At 39.4% G+C, this 16,005-nt stretch overlaps 1 protein-coding gene across 2 annotated transcripts in view; it reads left to right on the top strand.

The window, feature by feature from the left end:
• The window catches only part of PRDM5 (PR/SET domain 5), a gene marked incomplete at both ends in the record, with an annotated part of 205,951 nt that overhangs the window by 79,429 nt on the left and 110,517 nt on the right, over positions 1-16,005 (top strand). For both annotated transcript variants that reach the window (XM_082653415.1, XM_082653416.1), the window contains 2 exons: positions 12,468-12,642; positions 15,033-15,207. In XM_082653415.1, coding sequence (XP_082509541.1) covers positions 12,468-12,642; positions 15,033-15,207 — 350 coding nt within the window. The remainder of the gene's footprint in view (positions 1-12,467; positions 12,643-15,032; positions 15,208-16,005) is intronic.

Below are 16,005 nucleotides of genomic sequence, written 5' to 3'. Positions count from 1 at the left end.
TCACTACATTATACTTAGTCCTTGCATAGTTCTTGGTACGTAAAGTGCTCAAAAAAATTCTTTTTTTCAAATGAATTACTTATCTCTATCAGAAGTTTCATTTTAGTTAAAATAAAAACTCATATCTAGGTTAATATGTTTTCTTTCCCCAGAAGGTATTTCAAATGTACTTTAGTTTTTCATATAGATTCTATTGTAACAGTATAACAAACATCTTAAATTTTAAGTTTGATTTTATTAGCTAGGGTTCTCCAGGGAAACAATGAATAGGATGTATGTGTGTGTATGTGTGTGTGTATATATATAAAGAGATTCCTTATAAGGAACTGGCTTATGTGATTGTGGAGGCTGACAAGTCCCAAGAGCTGCAGGATGAGTCAGCAAGCTGGAGACCTAGTTCCAGTCTAAGTCTGAAGGTCTGAGAACCAGGATAATCAGTGGTGTAGTTCAAGTCTGAAGGCCCTTAGGCCTGAGACACAGGAAGAGCCGATGTTTCAGCTTGAGTCCAAAGTCGGGAAAAAGCCAATGTCCCACTTTGAAGGCAGTCAGGCAGAAGGAAATCGCTCTTACTCCCTGACAGGTCAGCCTTTATTCTGTTCGAGCCTTCAACTGATTAGATGAGGCCCACCCACGCTGTGCAGGGCAGTCTGCTTTACTCAGTCTACTGATTCACCTGTTAAGGTCATCCAGCAACACTCACACTGACACACCCAGAATAATGTTTGACCACATATCTGGAAACCCTGTGGTCCAGCCAAGTTGACACATGAACTATACCATCACATTGATCAAATTAAAAAATATCTTACAGTTTTCTACTTTTAGTCTTTTTTCTGTCACGTCAGCCTCTTGTGGTTGCCTTGTAATTTTCCTCAAATGCTGTAATTCACAGGGCATGTTTAAAAATCTATGCCTAACTTTTCAGTACTTCCATGTGTTGAAGCTGCTTTTTCTGTCTAGTTTTCTGCAACTTTTCTGTAATGCCCAATGTTCTAGCTAGGTTTGTTCTTTTCATAGGGCAAATATACCCTCTGTGATGCTGTGACTTTGCTGATGTCCTTCTCCCTACTTTAAAAAACCCATTTTCTCATGATCTTATCTTGTGCAAAACCCATCCAGCTTGTGAATTTCAAACACTGTTGTGAAATTACCTCCCAAAATTCTACAGCTGCTACTCTCTGTGCAACTGTCTTGACCCTGTTTGCACTTTATTGTAATTTAACCATTTTGTTCTGTTTCCACTGAGAGCATTTCAAGTGCTTCAGGACAGGAACAAATACGGGTATTCTTGTGAATGTGAGTATTCTGCAGTACTGTGCACATTATGTGCTACAATAAATGTGTTGAATGAATATTCAGTTTCTTTAACAGGTTTTTGAATTAACTCTAGGTATGTTGAGTGGGGTGTGCTTGGCCTGGCTCTGGTCTTCTTTCTAGGGAGCACATCTGCTTGTCTAATTTGTTCCCTTATTTCCAGTTGGTTGAAGTATTCCCAAGTGTTGGCTAACATTTGAATTCTTAAGAATTTGTTAGGGTTGGGAAATGGATTCTAGAACTCTTTTTGTAGTGAGTTTCACTTCCCTGAATGACATTCTTGCTTTTACTGTCTTATTAATTCAAAAGGAAATTGCATTTGTTTCCCTCTTACTTAGTTCAATTCAGCGGATCCTTGGTTGACACCCTTCCGTGAGCAAGGTGTTGCATCAGTATTGAGATTCATACAAAGAGGAATATACTAGAGTGCCTGCCCTCAGGGAGCTGGGAGTCTTGGGGAAGGGAGGAGACAGGAGAAGGGAGTGTGCTTAGCTAAGGTTTATGCGGTTTAGAATGATGACTGTTTGGTGAATGATAATTTATATATAATACAGGTAAATAGACCCTTCCCCGTGCACTTCACAGCCCATTTGGGGCTACAGCTAAATAAATACAGATCAAGGGTAAATACTTTGAGAGGACCAGCCAGATGGTTAGGGAGGAACGTTTGGGGGACCTATAGCTCTGGCTTGCTTATATAATAATTTGGGTGAGACCCTGTTTTCTGATGTGATATGGACCAGTACTTGGTCAATTAATAGAAAAAGAATTATCATAGAATTGATATTTCAACCATTGCATTTTAACTTGTTTTAGAAATATACATTTATTTGCCAAGTTTTTGATCTGTGACCAAATTCTTTTTGATTCTGCATTTAGGTTCTCTCACTAGAGTTTGCTACCGTATTTTTTTTCATAACCACTCTGTATAGTATCCAGTTTTACTAAAAGACACAAAGGTAAGGCTTTAAAAAAGCTGTCAAATTACACAAAGCAAAGCAATTATAAAAGGTGGGAGGAAATCATAAAAATAGAAGGATTCTACCCTCAGGTTGCTTTGCAAGTCTTTCCAAAACCTTCAGTTGATCTTCTTAGAAACTATTGAATTTTTTCTGACTCATATATTTTTGCTTTATGTAGTGTTTAGCTAAGTTACATAATTACAGTAACTTGTACCAGTGGCATAAACCGGTGTGGGAACAAACACAGCTGACCCTTGGGACTCAAGCAAGCAAGTCAAGTGATGAGGACAGGAGTGTGCAGGCAAACCAGGGAGCAGGCTGCTGACTGAGAGTATGTGGCCTTGGCCGTCATTCGGCAGATTTTAGGATATGTCAGGTAAATCTGGGAATCAGTTAATTGAAGGTCAGTTAAAAGCATTTCCAGGGCTTCCCTGGTGGCGCAGTGGTTGAGAGTCCGCCTGCTGATGCAGGGGACACGGGTTCGTGCCCCGGTCTGGGAAGATCCCACGTGCTGCGGAGCGGCTGGGCCCGTGAGCCATGGCCGCTGAGCCTGCGCGTCCGGAGCCTGTGCTCCGCAACGGGAGAGGCCACAACAGTGGGAGGCCCGCGTACTGCAAAAAAAAAAAAAAAAAAATCACTTCCAATATAAAATAGAGCAAAAAAGGGAATGAAATGTTGCCATTTGCAGTAACATGGGTGGACTTGGATGGCATTATGCTAAGTGAAATAAGTCAGACAGAGAAAGACAAATACTGCATGTTATCACTTATATGTGGAATTGAAAAAAAATACAACAAACCAGTGAATATAACAAAAAAGAAGCAGACTCAACAGATAAACCACAAACCTGGTGGTTACCGGTGGGGAGAGAAGGGGAGGGATGGGGGAGTAGGAAGTATAAACTGTTGGGTGTAAGATTGGCTCCAGGATGTATTGTACAACATGGGAAATATAGCCAATATTTTATAATAACTGTAAATGGAAAGTAACCTTTAAACATTGTATATAAAAAATAGAGCAACCGTACTGTAGGAACACAATATGCCTTCTAATCCCTTGTATATAAAATAGCTACCCTATTCTCCATAGCATTATCTTATTCTAGAATTTTTTGGCCTGTCATTATTGGTAACTTACCTTTAAATAAAGTAGCTGAGGTATAGTAGTTTTTTTTTTTTCTGTGAAGAGCCAGTTTCTTAGGATCACATCACTTCTTTTCTATATAGCAAATTTTTCTTTTTATTCTTCTCATTTTTTCTCTTGACTTTTTTCTCTATGATGTCAGATTTGTTTCTTATGATGCTTCAGACATTACTATCTTTGCTTGAACTCCTCAAAGAGAGATACGTATGTGTTAGTGATTTGTAATTGATATTCTTTGCTTATAGATTTGATTTTTTGTTTCATATAGTATCCCGTTCCTAGGAATCATATTAAATTTTTTTCTTGCTATGTGGCTAATTATGAGTTGTGATTAGAAAAGAGACAATGTTATTTGCATTTGTCTTCATTTTTCTTACAGGAACTTGAATGCACTTTAAACATGAAATTAGCTTATCCTGCACTCTTCACTGTTTTAAATACTGTTTTCCTTGATTGCGAGATGTTTTCTTCTTACTCTCAAAATAATTTTTAAAAATGTTATTTTGCTTAAATTATTGTTATCAGTCCACTTTTGCCAAGAAGACTGCTCTAACAAACAACCTTAAACTCTTAGTGGTTTATAGCAGTGAAGATTTATTTCTTGTGCACACAAGTATGGGCTGCTGGAAGCTGCGATTCTGTCCACAGCTCCATTCCACTTGGTGTCTGAAGGAACAGCCCTTATCAGGGACATGCATTTTCCTGACAGAGGGGAAAGAGCGGTGACCCAAACATGTGATGGCTCTGAAAGCTTTCCCTTGGACATGGTTCACTTTGCTTCTAATCACATCTCATGGGTCAGTGCAAGTCACCTGGTCAAACCTGATACAGCATGCCCCCCACCTGCTGCACTCTGAGCCACATGGCTGCTTACCACCGTCCTCCTACTGGGAGGGGAGTGGTGGATAAACTGGAGTGCTATGATCTGTCATAGTTATGTCTCATTTTAAGGATTTTGGGTTTTATTGTTAGTTCAAAATTAATAGATACAGTCGGTGAACTTTGCTGCGGAAATGATTTTTTTTTCCTGATTGTTTTAGTTTTGTGTATGGAGCTCTATAGACGTGATGTTGAGACTGATTCAGGATTTTAGTAAGGAGAAGTTAAGTGACAGGGTATTAAATATGGAATTTTCACTATTTCATTATATTTTCTTTTCTCCACCTTCGTCACTTGTCTCCTACTTCTATTGATTATTGAGTAGAAGTCCAAACTTCCCCCGCCCCACACGGGTATAGATTGTTTGAATTTGTAAGACCAAGCATTGTTTTGAAGATACTTCCTTTTGTGCTGATTACCCATTAGTCGTCTTAGCTAGATAATCTGGATTTTCGCAGCTTACTACCTTTTCAGTACAGTGAATTGGGCCTTTGCCAATTTAAAAATCGTGGTTTTTCTTACATAGTCCACATGTGGACAGCAGTCTGCCAAAAAAATAAACAAATACCAAGTTAAGTTACAGACAGATGCAGCTGAAATACCAAGTCACCCATGGCCTCTTCTGGAGTTATGTTTATTTGCACACAGTGAGGATTAGTATTTCTTTGCAAAACAAGAGACAGTTACTTTTGCTGTTTAGAAATAGCAGAACTGAACCTCAAATGCATGAGTTTAGGAAATCTATCCTAGTGAGGTGTGGTACTTCAGAAGGGACAATGGGCAAATTGTCAGAGAAAGTTGAGGTTTATACATAATGTCGGATGTCGAAGGGAGATAGGAAATTTAGTTACATCTCCTAGATATCCAGGAGTAAATGTTTTGAAATAGTGGTAGAATCAGAAAGGATTAGACTGGAAGGCATGTTTAGTTTATTTGGTCCTAACTGTGGTCACAGTACAGAAGCAGTCACATTGACAAAATCTTACCAAGTGGTGGCTTACATTATCTGATGTAATTTCCAAGGAGGGGCCCTCTGACCTCACAAGGTTGTATATTCCAGCTTTTCCTTGACAGCCCAGTTAAATGGGTCTAAATGGGTTAAATGGGTCCATTCCATTCCTTCCGGTGGAGTGAGGCCCGAGAGGAAAAGCCGTGATCACATCAGCACGTAGGCGTACTTTTCCCTTCATATTCATTAACTCGGTTCTCATGAAGATGAGTTTATTTCACTTGTGCGTGAATCCAGCTCTGGAAGGAATGAGAGAATAAAGTTCACCTCAGTCATTTTCCAGACATAATAGGAGACTTGCCTAAGGGGAAAGAGCCCAAGAGTGAAAGCCAAAGCTGTCTTTTGACGGGGTATTATTTTTTTCTGCTTTATGGTTGAGGAAGTTGAGGCCCACAGGGATAAGGGAGATGCCCGCATAGCCGGAGAGTGGCAGAATAGTATCAGTTCCTAGATCCCACTATCCTCGGCCTCCTCCCTAGGCCTGGGTTCTTGCTCTGGAGCGGGGGCTGGGATTCCTTTGCCCACGGACTGATTCCCGTGGTGGAACTTCCCAGTCAGTGTGCTAAGGTACCCTGGTAAGTGAAGAATAGGTTCCTAGTGTGGTATGAGATATTGGTATTGATGATAGTATTTATTTATTTTTTTTTTTGCGGTACTCGGGCCTCTCACTGTTGTGGCCTCTCCTGTTGCGGAGCGCAGGCTCCGGACGCACAGGCCCAGCGGCCACGGCTCACGGGCCCAGCCGCTCCGCGGCATGTGGGATCCTCCCGGACCGGGGCACGAACCCGCGCCCCCCGCATCGGCAGGCAGACTCTCAACCACTGCGCCACCAGGGAAGCCCTGATGACAGTATTTTTATTTACACTAAGTTAACACATTCAGAATTCATGACAGTTGAATACGTCTGTTCGTAGGGCTATTCTCCTATAATTTCTGAATTCAGAAATGATTCTTTCAGTGCATACAAACTTCGGTGGAGCCCCCTGCCTCAAGAGAATGCTCTGTAGTGGCCGTACCACATGGCACTACCTCTGACTTTCCTGTTGAATCATCCCAGTCAGATTATTGCTTTTTTCTGGATTTGTTTGTCTTCATTACATAAGTTTGTTTCGGAAACTCTGACACTCAGAATTCTCAGAGACGTTTTTGTGTGTGTAAATTTGCATGTAAATCTGAATTCCATAATACGTGATGTTATCACAGTGATGACTAATAAAATCCAAGCCACCACTATTTTTTTCAGCTTTCCTAAGAAACATCAGAATTCTGTGCTTTTGTTATCAGAATGCATTGGCTGTCCAGAGGAAGAGCTTTGCAAGTAGTTTATTATCTAAAATAAATTTTTTTCCATTGGGGATTTTGAATGACTCTTACTTTGCAGACTTGTCGAAGAATAGAAATTAGCTTTAGGGAATTCCCTGGAGGTCCAGTGGTTGGGACTGTGCGCTTTCACTGCCGAGGGCCTGGGTTCGATCCCTGGTCTGGGAGCTAGGATCCCGCAGGCTGAGCGGTATGGCCACAAAAGAAAAAAAAGAAAGAAAGAAAGAATAGTAATTAGCTTTAAAACGGCTGAATTGACTAATACTCATAGGCCCCTGAGTGAAGGACCACATGAAAATACATTTATACATACAGAGAAGATACATGTTTAAAGCAAAAATGTGTCGTTGGTGTTTTAGTTTGAATCCTTAGGAAGAATTATTATTAAATGGAGTAACATCTGTGAACTCTTGAGGGAAAACTTCATCACCTTGTTCTCCTCCTTGACCCTTCTCCTCCTCCCACACTCCATATACAGTCTGTCAGGAAATGCTGTCAGCTTCTTTTCAAATCATACTCAGAATCTGATTACTTCTCACCATCGCCACCGTTTCCCTGCCATAATCCTCCCATGTCACCCCTGTCCGTGACTGGACTACTGTAATAGCCTCCCACCAAAAGTAAATGAAGGCAGATATCACTGAACTTTTTACTAGCAAGTGCTTTTCTTCTGTAGACACAAGCGTATTAGTGTTCTCTTTTACTATGCATATTTGTAACATATTGAGCAACTCTTATGAGTATAGCTTGTGCTGTGGGGATACACGGCAATTCTTGTTCACTTCCTTGAGGAAACCATCTTTGGGGAGACAAGAGGAACACATGAATGTCGTGGATCACATGAATTAAATGATGAAAACCACAGAAATAAATTACGGGTAAGTGTCCAGTTGAAGAACTCCTGGAACCTACATGAATTTAGTAGATTAGAAAAGGTTTCATGGAAGGTGAACGTGAGCTGTGGCTCAGACGCTGCTGAGAAGTCGTAGCCGGGAGGCCAGGTGGCATCTTTGCAGTTGTACTGAGGAGGAATGAGTTCAGTGTTTTCTGAGAGGAGGTGTACCAGTTGGACTTAAGAACAGAAGGCAAGTTAACTTGAAGGATAGTTGGGGATGAGAGGATGAAGTGTGGGTTTAGATTACCAATTAGTAAGCCATTGGAGCCATATTTGGGACAGGACTGTTACCACATATTGAGAATCCTGAGCTGTTGGATACTGTGGGGGGAGCAGCAAATATTATTGTCAGGAAATCTTTTTTTTTTTTTTTTTGGCTGCACCGCGTGCCCTGTGGGATCTTAGTTCCCCAACCAGGGTTTGAACCCGTGCCCCCTGCAGTGGAAGCACGGAGTTTTAACCTCTGGACGCCAAAGAAGTCCCAGGAAATCTGTTTGTTTGTTTTTATTTATTTGTTTGTTTGTTTTGGTTGCGTTGGGTCTTTGTTGCTGCACACAGGCTTTTTCTAGTTGTGGTGAGTGGGGACCACTCTTTGTTGCAGGCTTCTCATTGCAGTGGCCTCCCCCGCCGTGGAGCACAGACTCTAGGCGCCACAGGCTTCAGTAGTTGTGGTGCACGGGCTCAGTTGCTCCGCGGCATGTGGGATCCTCCCAGACCAGGAACCCGTGTCCCCTGCACTGACAGGCGGATTCCCAACCACTGCGCCACCAGGGAAGTCCCAGGAAATCTTAAGGAGAGCTTAGAGTGTGCTTTGGAGAGCATGATGGGTGTAGCTAGAGTGACTCACTGTCCTGGCCTGCCCAGGACTCTCTCAGTTTCAGCACTGAAAACCGCATGTCATGGAAACCCCTCAGGGAAAGTAGATGGTTGGTCACTTAAGGTATAGTATAGATCAGACAAGCAATTGGTACCTGAGGTCCAAACCAGAGTAAAACATTAGCACGTTAGCAAGTGAACAGAGCATGACAATCAGAAATCCAGAGCAGTTCAGAGCTCTGGTAGGCAGGCCGTGGAGTTGAATTATATGTTGGCTGACACCATTTCAGCCAAATGAAATTGAGCATCGTCATAGCAACTTAGCTTATGTGACAGTCTAATGGACACAAATTTTGAAAAATAAATATTTTAATCACTGACTTTCAAGTTTTGTTTAATAGTAATACTAATAATGATAGCAGTACTTATCATTAATGAATACTTAACTTGTGCCAGGCACCTTGCTAGATTGTACAAATATTCTCACCTTTAATCCTCACAACCAGCCTATGAGATAGGCAGCATTATTTTCTCCATTTTATAGATGAGGAAACTGGTGGTTTGAGAGATGAAGCTGTTTGCTCAGTTCCACAGCTCCTTAGTCATAGAAGGAGACTTGAACCGTGGCCATCCCAAAGCTCTTAGTTACTATTTAGTACCAATTCCTGGTGTCACGGAACCCGGTTTGTTTATTATTTACTTTTTCCTTTTACTACAAAATAATACTTGTGAACTCTAGAAAAATTGAAACATGTGGGCTAGCAGGAGACTATGCAAAATACAATTTCCTCTGTTTAGAAACAAAGTCTGTTGACACCTTTGTTCATATCTTTTTTTTTGGGGGGCACATTGATATATGTTTTTTTCTATACAAATGGCATTTGATAAATCTTTTAAAGCCAATTGTTAGACATTTATTCTTTTTCAACTTATTTTGTTGGATGTTTAGGCTGTTGTAACTTTTTGATATTACAAACAGCTCATAGTAGACATAATTAGCTGAAGACGTTATACAAATAAAATAAAGCAAAATGAAACAAGACTGAAGAACACAAAAAATTCATAATGCTGGACAATAATGCAGGAGATGCATAACAGTTGTAAAATCGCTCTCTCTGTTGTATCCGGATCACCAATACAGGGAAAACCAGTGACTAAGGAATATTTGCTTCTGAACACACCATGATGTTGAACAGCTTTCTTTCAATTAAAGTTGAATTTTCAGCGAAGTCACCTAGAGCTCATGACAGGAACCATAAGCAGGACCCCAGCCCCCAGGCAAAGTCCCAGGAAGGCGCTTGATCCCTAAAATGTAAATGCAAGGAGTGACTCTGCTAGGAGGAACTGTGTTCAGGGGAATAAGCCACAAACCCAATGACCAGAAACCATAGCTGAAATAAAGAGAAGTAAATTGAAGGATCAGAATATTAAAACAGTTATCAAAGCTGGAGGTCATGGCCAGCCTGATGACCACTGGGAGTTGATGCTCAGTCCCGTAGTGTTAGGTCAACGCTGTTTAAATCCTTCTTGCCAAAGGGCCGGAGATTGGGCCTGGGATGAACCTACAGGTGGGGAAAATCACCCCAGAGAGTTTGAGAGTGCTCCAGGGATTAGAAATCTGGTAGGTTCTAACAATCAGAGGTTTTGAAGAAGGAGAATAATATAATGAAAGGTTGTTGAGTGATTAAATCAGTAAGGAAGCAATTTAACAGGATACTTCTTACAATAATTTTATTGTGGTGGCAAATGAAAAGGAAGAGGCTCTTGGTCTGGGTAGTGGTAGGAATTATATGTAGAGAGATATCTAGATATCTATCTGCATTAAATAAATAGATTGGAGCAATACCTGTCATGACATTCCTCTTATCACATGTTTGGCATACAGATAGAACATGTACTTGATCCTTGGAGCTTGTAATGCAGCCATTACTTTTGTTAAATTGAAGTTTTAACTGGTATGTTAAAATTTTCTTTTATTACAGAACCCCTAAATAGGCATGTTGTGTCTTACGATTGATGTTTAAGTTAATGCTATCATGTTTTACAATTAAAAATGATTATCTTCTCTTGGTGCTATGAAGGTCATTCATTATAAAATGAATGACTAATATGCTGGAAAGACATTTCAGTTAACTTTCTTGGATATTGATCAGATAACCACTAAGGTTTATGATTATCTTCTGAAATCTTCATTAGGTGAGCCCTTTGTTGCTTTGGTGACTCTTTTAGCAAGTAGTTTCCAAAACCTGCAAAGTGCCGCTTCTGAGTTAATTGAAAAAGAAATCTTTCTTTTGCTGAGTGTCCACATTAGTTTTTGTTTGTTTTTGTTGCATTAAAAGTAACAGCTGTATAGAAGTTAACTGTGTTCTTAATTAGAAATAACTTTCTTTGTTTCTGGAGGTATGAAATTCATGAACTTCCAAGAATGCTGTAATATATTACAGGAACTTCATTTAATCAACTGCAGCTAATGGTTAATGTGCTTCATTGCTTTGAACTTCTGAGTCAGTCCTCCCTTACACAGTATTTGATAAATGTGATCATAATTTCTGCCTCATCCATGGAATTTTCTAATATTTATTGTTTTTAAAATTGCATTTTTAAATTGCAAAGTAATCTTTGTTGTAAGAAGAAACTAAAGCAGTATTCAATATAGACTCCTACTTCTCCCAGCCTCAAAATGATAACTTTATAACAGTTTGATGCATATTTTCCAGTTTTTCATGGGGTTCTGCTTGTGTATCCATACATATATATACACGCATACATTCATTACAGATTTCTCCTCCTCCTCCGTCTCCCCCTCCCTCACCTAGGTGCTATGGTATTGCCAGAGGAGAGGAGGCTTTGTTCTGTGTTCTTCGCTTTATTGGATTTCACTCCTGGGTGGAGCTTATTGTCCTTCTTCTTTCCCTCACTTGCCCACCGCAATTCAGGTTATGCTTTGCTTCTCTTTATCCTCAGCAGCCAAGCTAGGAGCCCTCCCAGAACAAATCCTCAACTGTGTAAAAGACATCAATTCAGGGTGTTTCTCCTGGGGACTGCCGGCTAAGCAGCCCCAGTTCTGGCTTCCCTGGTAATTGGCCCCAGGCCTAGAGGGGCTTTTTTTTTTTTTCTTCGGTATGCGGGCCTCTCACTGTTGTGGCCTCTCCCGTTGCGGAGCACAGGCTCCGGACGCGCAGGCTCAGTGGCCATGGCTCATGGGCCCAGCCGCTCCGCGGCATGTGGGATCTTCCCGAACCGGGGCACGAACCCGTGTCCCCTGCGTCGGCAGGCGGACTCTCAATCACTGCACCACGAGGGAAGCCCCAGAGGGGCTTTTTGTATCGTTGGTTCCAAGTATGAAGTTTCTCTGGGGTTTCCTTGGGTTATTCTTTGCTGCATTCCTCTTCTCAGTCTGTTATGGGTTGAGATTTCTTCTGCGTTAGCAACCCTGGCTAATTTCTTCTTCTAGAATTTTCTAAAAAATGGTGGTATGTTAAGGGTGGAACTTGCTTTCTTCTTTCTTCTGTCATTTTAGTGGGATTTAGGTACATGTGACGACCCAGTCAATGTTTTGAACCTCCCAGGTACCTAGTGTTTTTTCTATTCCCAGTCCAGCTTTTTGGAAATTCTTTCAGGGTTCATTTGCAGTTCCTCTGGTTTGTGTTATAACTTGAAAGTTTTCTTCTTTCAGTTTTGCATTTTATATTAATCATAATTAAGTCATTGATATCTCATTGCTCTCTGTTTGGGTTCAGAAATGACACCATTACTTAACAAATTTATTTTCTACTGCATTTATGGACCTCCACAAGGTGTTACTGCATAAAGCCAATTAATGATGCAAAATTTAACTTTTAGAAATTTAAATAATTATCCTTATTTCATTTGGTAGGTGTAAATATCACTATCTTTAATATATATTTGTAGTTTATTTGCCAGGTGACTAAATATTGTCAGTTTCCTTTTTCAGTGTTCAGATCAAGTGGAGATATAAAAAACGGAGTAGTAACTTTTCATGAGCCCATGATACTCAGTGTATCTTAAAAATGATTTCTTAGTTACTATCAAAAATGAATGATTTAGCTTTTTTTATTATTGAGATATATTGGTCATATAACAGCACATATTTTTAATTTTGTCTCAGGAAGGAGAAAACATTTTCTATTTGGCAATTGAAGATATAGAAACAGATACAGAGCTTCTGATTGGCTACCTGGATAGTGACATGGAGGCCGATGAAGAAGAACAGCAAATTATGACAATGATCAAAGAAGAGGAAGGTAAAAATTCTAAAGGACAATCAACAGCTGGCAGAAAAGGTATTACCTCTAATTGATGGTCCGAGAGAATGAAAATTGTAGGAGAAATAAAGTTTGAACTGTGCTTGATTATAATTGCAATATAATAGGGTGTTCTCAAAATAAAGTTAGTTGTTGTCAGAACTCTCGGAGGATATTCAGTTGTGCGCCTCTCTTCCAGCAGGAAGGGAATGATGGGCTGGGGTGGGTGATGGACGTGCCCTGTAGGACTGCCAAGGTCAGCGGCAGCTCCCAGCTTTCACTGCTCTCACTGGTGGGTAGCCAGTAATGAGGATTTTTGTACTCCAGCCCCGAGTCTGCCATTCATGCATGTTATAACCAGGCAAGTCACTAACTCTGAGACTTTACATTCTCATCTGCACATGGGGAAAGGTGAGTGCAGGGGTCCTGCTGGGCCCTGTGGGGTTATTCCTGGGCTTCACTCTTAAGATCCTTTGAGAATCTGGAGCATCTGGAAATCTTTCTTTGTTCTGATCATAGAGGCCTACAGCATTGCTGGGTTGTTCTAGTAGGGTAACCAAAAATGTATGATGACCATAGGTAGACTTGCTTAAATCAGCCCTGCAATCTAGGAGATAGATGTCACTTGTTTGTCATCTGCCAGGGAATAATCAATTGTTATTAGGGCTTGTTTCTGTTTTGTTGTGTTTTACTCCTGATGGGCTTTGAGGGAAATGTGAATGGTGTTAAGGGTGTTCACATTTTGTAAAAGGTTGATACTTACTATAGAGAATTTTTCCATTTTGCTTAACAAAGCCACTTCAGAAGTGACACTGGTTTCTTTAGTTACTGTGGTATTAATGTCTTTTATATGAATTTTCTATTCTAACTCTATGTCATTGGCTGAAAAAGTATGAGTATTCCCAGTATTGCCAGATTATGCTTCTGTTTCTTTATTTTAGTTGGAGTATTTAAAAGGACGATGAGGACAGGCTATCTGTTTTGTCTTTCCAAATATGCATTATGCTGTTTGGAATGTCAGATTTGGGGTGATGGGAATTATTTCTGTACTATTCTATGTTTTCTTTATTTTTGTATTTATTTTCAGCGTTGCCCCCAGGGTACGGTATTACTGTGTCCACTATTTTACCTTAAAAATAAGTCTCCTACTTATTACTACCCTGATTTTTCTTTATTTAGTTAACAAAATATCAATTTCTCTTACTTTGGTAAGAAGAGTCAACAGAAACTTACACAGATTCTTAGAACATATGAATCACGTGCTTATATTGTTGATATTTTCAGTTTAGAATTCAGTTTTGTTCATAAAAGCAAAGTATAAAACCCAAAAAACAAACAAACAAAAACCCCCCAAAACAGAAGCAAAACCAACCAAACAGTGATCAAAAGAAACAAAGAATCCACTCAAATGTCAAACAATGGAGAGTTTGGTTAAATAAGTAAATTATGGTACCTTAAGTTTAAAAAAAATTTGACTTGAGAAAATATTAAATGGAAAAAAGAGCAATACATGAAATTGCATAAAAAGTATGATCATAAAGGTTCTTAGACTGCACATGAAATATGAATGCACAAAAGACAACTCAGGCCTGGAAATAGATTACAGCAGTTGTCTCTTCATGGTGGGGTTATTGGTGATTTTTATTCTCTTCATATTTTCTGCATTTTATCTAAATCTAACCTTGGGACTTCCCTGGTGGTCCAGTGGTTAAGACTTCTCCTTGCAGCACAGGGGGTGCGGGTTCGATCCCTGGTTGGGGAGCTAAGATCCCATCTGCTTCGCAGCCAAAAAACTAAAACGTGAAACAGAAGCAATATGGTGACAAATTCAATAAAGACTTTAAAAATGGTCCACATCCAAAAAAAAATCTTAAAAAAATTAATCTTATTTGATAACCAGAAAACAGATGTAATTTAAGAAGCACACTTTGAAAAATTTGGGTAGAGCCGTGAGAGTCCATATAGGACTGACAGCCAGAGAGACAGTGGAGCCTCACTCCGCCTACTGTAATGAGTGCTGTTTTTATGACCTTGGCCTTTTTTCATATATATGTGAGATTCCCCTTGGTAATTCAACATAGTTCCCCTTGGTTGAGTTTTTCTCTTTTTGCAGCTAAAAGTGAACTCAGGATAACCCGTTTCAGGGAAGACTTTGCCGTTGCAGTTCAACATTTGTTATAACTCTTTGATGTGAAAAGTTAATGTTACAGGGTAAATTGAAAATTGATTTTGATTTGTATTAATTTGGTGAAACACAAGTTAAATGATTTAAAAAATAATGTATTCTAGTAACATTTCCTATTATTTTTCATGGGCAACCTATTCATACTCCTAGAGATAATAAAAATTTACTAATCTGGTACCATTAAGCACCATTAATTTTGATTTTAAAATGAGGGCAAAACTGAGCAGTTCTTGGCTCTTCGCAGGTCGCTTTGGCTGTAAAGAGGACTATGCCTGTCCCCAGTGTGAATCGAGTTTTACCAGCGAGGAAATTCTTGCTGAGCATCTTCAGACATTGCACCAGAAACCCACAGAGGAGAAAGAATTTAAGTGCAAGAGCTGTGGGAAGAAATTCCCAGTTAAACAGGCTTTGCAAAGACAGTGCGTACATTCAAGAGTATATCTAAAATTATAAGCTGACACGTTGTTTAACTGTTTCATTCCGTTTGTCTTATAGTTTCTAACCTGTGTGCGTGTGTGATGGTGTGTGTGTAGAAATTAAGCATTCTCTATTGTCACTGTCATAAACTTCTCTTACTATATATAGTACATTGGTTTTTGAAACGTTCTGATTATGAAGTTTAACAAGTAAACATTGTTTATGCTAATCAATCTTTGTCCATTTAATAACTTGCCATTAAATATTAAGCTCATTGGTGTACTAATTTGAAATCTGATATGCATAATTTAGCTAGTGCTTTGAGGTGGCAGGTCAAGTTTCAGCAGTCTGCATTCGATATTCCCTCTGAAATCTGTAAAAAAAAAGAAAAGAAAAGAAAAGAAATAGTTTAAGAAATGGAGAGAGTTCAGAGTATGAAGAATACAGGGCCATTTTGGGAAGCACTGTTTATTTCCTAGCGATGTTGCAGAAATAATTTAAAGATGAATATGTACAAGATATGATGATGAAATGAATTAAATGGTCCCAGTCATTGCTCTGCACCCTTTATTATTTTAAATATATTAACAGCATATTAAGTTATCCTTTTACTTAAGTATTGTACAGTATCGTGAATTATTAAAAATGAGAAAGTGGATACATATATTTATAAACTTATTTTTAACAGAATGTCACCTTGCACATGAGCAAGAAATTTTTAACATAGGCTTAATGTTTCATTTTTTAATTCATTAAAGTAAAATTCTGAAACATGCTGTATTTCATATTAAGACAGTTTT

This window comes from Grampus griseus (assembly GCF_964374135.1).
Source record: "Grampus griseus genome assembly, chromosome: 4".
In the NCBI taxonomy this organism is placed as follows: Eukaryota; Metazoa; Chordata; class Mammalia; order Artiodactyla; family Delphinidae; genus Grampus; species Grampus griseus.
Note: the sequence above shows the minus strand (reverse complement) of the source record. Positions and strands in the feature narration are given on the sequence as shown.